The following is a 5,000-nucleotide window of genomic DNA, read 5'->3' as shown; positions in this document are numbered from 1 at the left end:
TTATTCTGAATAGGCGTTATTTCTTAAAACTCAGGAGGATGAGCTGCTGTCAGCTTTTGGACACGAGAGTTTAGAGTTTAGTTTAGATCTTTATTTACCACCCTGGCTAACTGCACAGGCATGGGCAAGCTTTGATACATTTATGTAGTCATGACATTGTTGCTAACATTGTATTACAAATTAAGGTAATAACATGATTATATTCTATAGTATATCAACTGTGAATAGACATTTGATTTAAGGTTATAATAGGGTATCATATACCGAATTTCGGATATAGCATAAGTACATCTTCTGGACACGGGAATAACTGAAACCCGGCGTGTCAAACCCCTAGGCTTTTATGCGGATGCTGCGAAATTACATCCACGTTAAGTGTGGGTCCGTTCTAGTGATCATGGAAGTCTGGGTATGTGAATGAATATATGTGATGTAGCGCAAGGAAAAATGCAATGTACATATATGGGAAATACATGATGTAAATAAAATTGTGTGTTGTAGGGCATGAAAAAATGTGAAATGATATGGTGCAAATATGTGGTGTAATGTAAATGAAAATATGCAATAGGATGTTAATTAAATATATGTGATGTTGATAATGGTGTGATATTAGTGGAAATATGTTCTGTGGTGCGAGTGAAAGCATGTGATGTGATATAAACGAAATTATGTGATGTGCTGTTAATGAAAAATCTATAATGTGATTTGAGAAAAAAAATGAGGTGATGCAAGAGTAGATGTGTGATGTGATGGAAATATGTGTGATGTGGGGTGAAAAATCACGAGTTAATGAGTGGAAGATATGTGTATGTGGATGAAAAATATATGTGATGAAATACGAATTAAATGCATGTGTTGCGAGTGAAACATGTGACGCGATGATATGAGCGAAAATAGAAGTCTTTGGCAATGGTGCCATCTAAGCAGAGGGAGATTAAAGGGAGCGACTGCGAGCAAGGATATAGCACATGAGCTGATAGCAGAGATAAAGGGGCGGTGATTAAGGCAGCCGAGGATGAGATTGTCCCCGGAGGTAATGACGCCTCATGAGGTGCATTCAGCGGGCGTGAAGCGCGAAGGGCTCCGCGGGATATTGTCAGCCTCGTATTAGGAAGGGATTTAAAATGTCGATTACCCGATGAAGGACATCAAAAGGCGCTGCGTCCTCGGCTGCGGATTAGGAGAGTAACTTCCATCAGGAATGAAATGAAGTGCTGAGTTCATCACGGGTGGCGACGCCGAGTTAATAGCCTGCGGCCTCGCTGAGACCACGGCGTTCTCAGGTGGCGTCTGAACAGACCCGGATTAAGGCTCGGGTTCTGGGGACTCCCGCCGGCTTGAGGGCCTCCGGACTTCAAGTGAAACGTTTAATTGTTTCTGAAAAATGCGGAAAAGCGAATGTCTGAACATGGATTATTGGTAGAAGTGAAACGAGGAACTTGTGAGCCTGTGGCGCACGAAATCTAAATATGACTGCGTGTCTGAAGGGAGCACTTGATGCTGATAACGGACACGGGTAACATCTGTCTAAATGAACGCAACTACCGCACCGGAAGGCGTTATGACAGTCGTGTTTAGTCAGAGCATTTGTAAATCCTCGAGGTCAATACGAGCGTTCATTCGAAGCAATGATCCCGAGGGTACGAAGAGAGGAAAATAGAGAGTTGTAGTCAACAGCAGACAGAGCGAGTCTGAAATTACCGATACAGGCCATAATCATTATGTTTACCGACATAAGTTTCACAACATTAATTGAATTGCTGGTTAATATCTAAGGATGATTGCTAGATTAAATACACAATATGGAGAAGCAATTTCGGAAATTAAATTGATTTACAGTTCAAAATATCAGGATCATTTTCTCTCTTCTTTGCGAGCTCAATGATCCTCCCTAATCAAAAGCGTTCGATGATAGTGCGACAGGCTCCCTGGTCTCATGCAAAAAAAAAAAAAAAAAAAAAAAAAGGTCAACAAAAACATTAGAATACACTCGGGAAGCGAATTGTTCAATTCAGCTCAAAGTGTAGACAACAATATTCGGGGTAAATGATGAGATTGGAATGTCACCTGGAGTTGTGCCAAGTTGTATAGATTGTTGTGTCATGGGAACAGCATGTCACGGAATTCATGGGACATGAGGTGTGCTTTTAGAACATTCTGAAGGTATTTCGCTTGGCAGAGTCATGAGGTCGGTAGCATTCCGGAAAGTTTGAGGATAATTGGGACTCATTCTGTGGTGCATTGGGTGAAAAAGTATTCCGAGGCGGTCGTAGGCGGTATCATCGGTTAGATTCGGTTGGTTGACCAAGCTGTGAGCTGTTATAATGGGCACATCCAGGTGATGCCACAGGGAATAACCTCCAGGTGGTGATATCGCATGAGATACCATATGGAGTAATTCCAGGGGACACCGGGTAAAGCGGTTTCACTCTAGGGAGTAGACAATACGGCCTGCTAATGGAGGCAAGGTGTTAATAGATTTCTGACGCGATCTGGAGCAGACGAGGAAGAAGGGCACAGGGGAGAGGAAAGGGAGGAGATAGAAGGGGAAGAAGGAGAATAACATCAGGAATCATAAACAAAGCAGGCAGACAGACAGACAGACAATCACTTTTTGAATATCGTTGTTGTTGTTTTTTATCCCCACACATGTCGGTGCAGGATACTAACAAAGCCCTGAAATTGGATTGATACCTAAATTATCACCTGTTGTCTTTCCTTTCCAGATTAGAAATGTTGGGTCGCTGCGGGGAAGCCTCGTGAGGAATGGCTTCCGAAGGACCTCCTTGCGCATACAGCGTCGCTTCTGCAGAAGGACGCTCTTGCCTAAGCTCTCCCTGTTGCTCTACGCCTTGTTGAGGATCGCTTCCTCCTCCTCCTCCCCCCCTCACCCCCACCCCAACGCCTCCCTACAGCCGAGAAGCTCTTCATCCCTTCGCTCTCTCCCGCTCACCTTCTCTCAGTTGAGGACCCCCTCTCTCCCTCTCCCCCCCCTGCACCCCCTCCACGCCTCCCTCCGCTTGAGGACCCTTCCCTCCCCCTCCCCCTCCCCCACGCCTCCCTCCATCGAAGACCTCCCCCTTCTCCCTCCCTTCCCCTCTCCCTCACCTCCAATTAAGGACCCAATTCTCCTCGCTTCTCCCTCACCCTTCACCCTCTTCAGCTGAGCCCCCCCTCGCTTCCCCCTCCGCCCCCTCCCCTCCCCCAGGCTTCATGATGGCTTCGTGTCGTCCTCGGCGCCACAGCGTCGTCACGCTGCGGCTGACGGTGACGCCGGACGACGAGCTGGACCTCTGCCGCAGCGCCGCCGCCACGTCCACGCCGTCCCCGAGCCCCACGCTGCCGCCGCGCCCACGCTCGCACTCTCGGCAGCGCTACTCGCAAGGGCGGCAGCCGCCCGCCTCGCCCCTGCGTCGCACGCCCACCTCTCCGCTGCCTCGGACGCCTCCTCCGCTCACCAGGACGCCCACCTCGCCCATGAGCCGCACGCCCACCTCTCCTCTCTGCCGGGAGCCGCCGTCGCCCAACGCTCGCTCCACGCCCTCGCCCGTCTCCCCTCGCAGCGTGGGCGGCCGCCACTTCCGCTACGACATGTGGGCGGACCAGAGGGGACTTCGGCGGAGGTCGTCCCTGCTGACCGTGCCTTCCACGCACGACCCGCCGTCCGACCTCCACCTCCGCCTCCCCCGGCAAAGGTCGTCGTCCATCGCCGGGCCGCTCCGGCCGCCAGACCTCGTCAGGTGGGTGGCGGGCTCTACGGGCGGGCTGGGGTGGGTCGGGTGGGCTTGGATGGGCATGGGTGGGCTGGGGTGGGTCGGGAGGGCCCCGGTGGGCTGGGGTGGGTCGGGTGGGCTCCGGTGGGCATGGGTGGGCTGAGGTGGACTAAGGTGGGTCGGGTGGGCTCTTGTGGGCTTGGGGGTTTGGGTGCGTGTTTGTCAGTTTGTTTGTTTGTGACTTTCTACGCATGCGAGTGTGTGTTTGTTTGGCTGTGAATTTTGTGGTCTTTGTGTGTGTGTGTGTTTCCACGTACATAAAAGGCTGTGTCTTTCAGTGATATGTGAAATGATAACAATATTAGTAATAATGATAATAATAATGAGTTTTATAACAACAGTAACAAAATGATGATAATGATGATGATAACGAAATTGGTAATGATAATAATGATGATTATCATCATTATTATCGTTATCCTATAAATCGTAATAATTGCAATATAATGATGACAGTAATGATAATGATAATGATTTGATGGTGATATTAATGATTATGATGATCTGATGATAATGATATTGATAATTGATAATGATGATAACAAAAAATAAAAAATAATGATAATAACAAAACAATAAAAATATGATAATGATAAAAATCATATCAACAATAATGATGATAATGATCTCACTACTGCTACTGCCAATAAATACAATGCCGAAGATACTAGCAGTTGCATAAGTAATGAAGGGCAAAGGGGAGGGCAGAGGAGGGAGACGCGGTGTAATTATGTAAACAAATTTACAAGTCTGGAAAAAAGATTAATTAAAAGCCATGGTTCCTACAACTACTACAACTGCCTCTACTACTACTACTACTACTTCTACTACTACTACTAGTGCTACCAGTAATACTACTACTTCTATCTCTATTATTACTAATTACCATTCGAATGCGACTGCTACTATTACTGTTACTGTTACAACTACTACTGCTACTACTAATACAACTACAAACGAATATTACTGCTTCTATTTCTACTATTATTTATCTTACTACCACTTTTACTTCTAATAATATTACTATTATCACCACCATTGCTACTACTACTACTAGTAATACTACCACTACTATTTTCACTACTTCTATTACTACTCTTGTTACGCTACTGCTACTACGACTACCATTTCTACTACTACCACTACTATTACTTTTACTGCTATTACCATTACTAGTGTTGCTATTACTATAACCACTGCTACTTCTACCACTAATACTACCTCTAC

General features: G+C 46.4%; 1 protein-coding gene across 1 annotated transcript in view; it reads left to right on the top strand.

Annotated features, from left to right (window-relative positions):
* Positions 1–5,000, top strand: part of LOC122264780 (uncharacterized) — a 131,854-nt gene that overhangs the window by 35,840 nt on the left and 91,014 nt on the right. Inside the window, exon 2 of the mRNA XM_086550450.1 lies at positions 2,727–3,740. Coding sequence (XP_086406576.1) covers positions 3,214–3,740 — 527 coding nt within the window. The 5' untranslated portion in view covers positions 2,727–3,213. The remainder of the gene's footprint in view (positions 1–2,726; positions 3,741–5,000) is intronic.

This window comes from Penaeus japonicus, unplaced genomic scaffold (assembly GCF_977035675.1).
Source record: "Penaeus japonicus unplaced genomic scaffold, GWHDUDI00000001_assembly GWHDUDI00000023, whole genome shotgun sequence".
NCBI classification, from domain to species: domain Eukaryota; kingdom Metazoa; phylum Arthropoda; class Malacostraca; order Decapoda; family Penaeidae; genus Penaeus; species Penaeus japonicus.
This window is presented reverse-complemented; position numbering and strand designations above follow the sequence as displayed.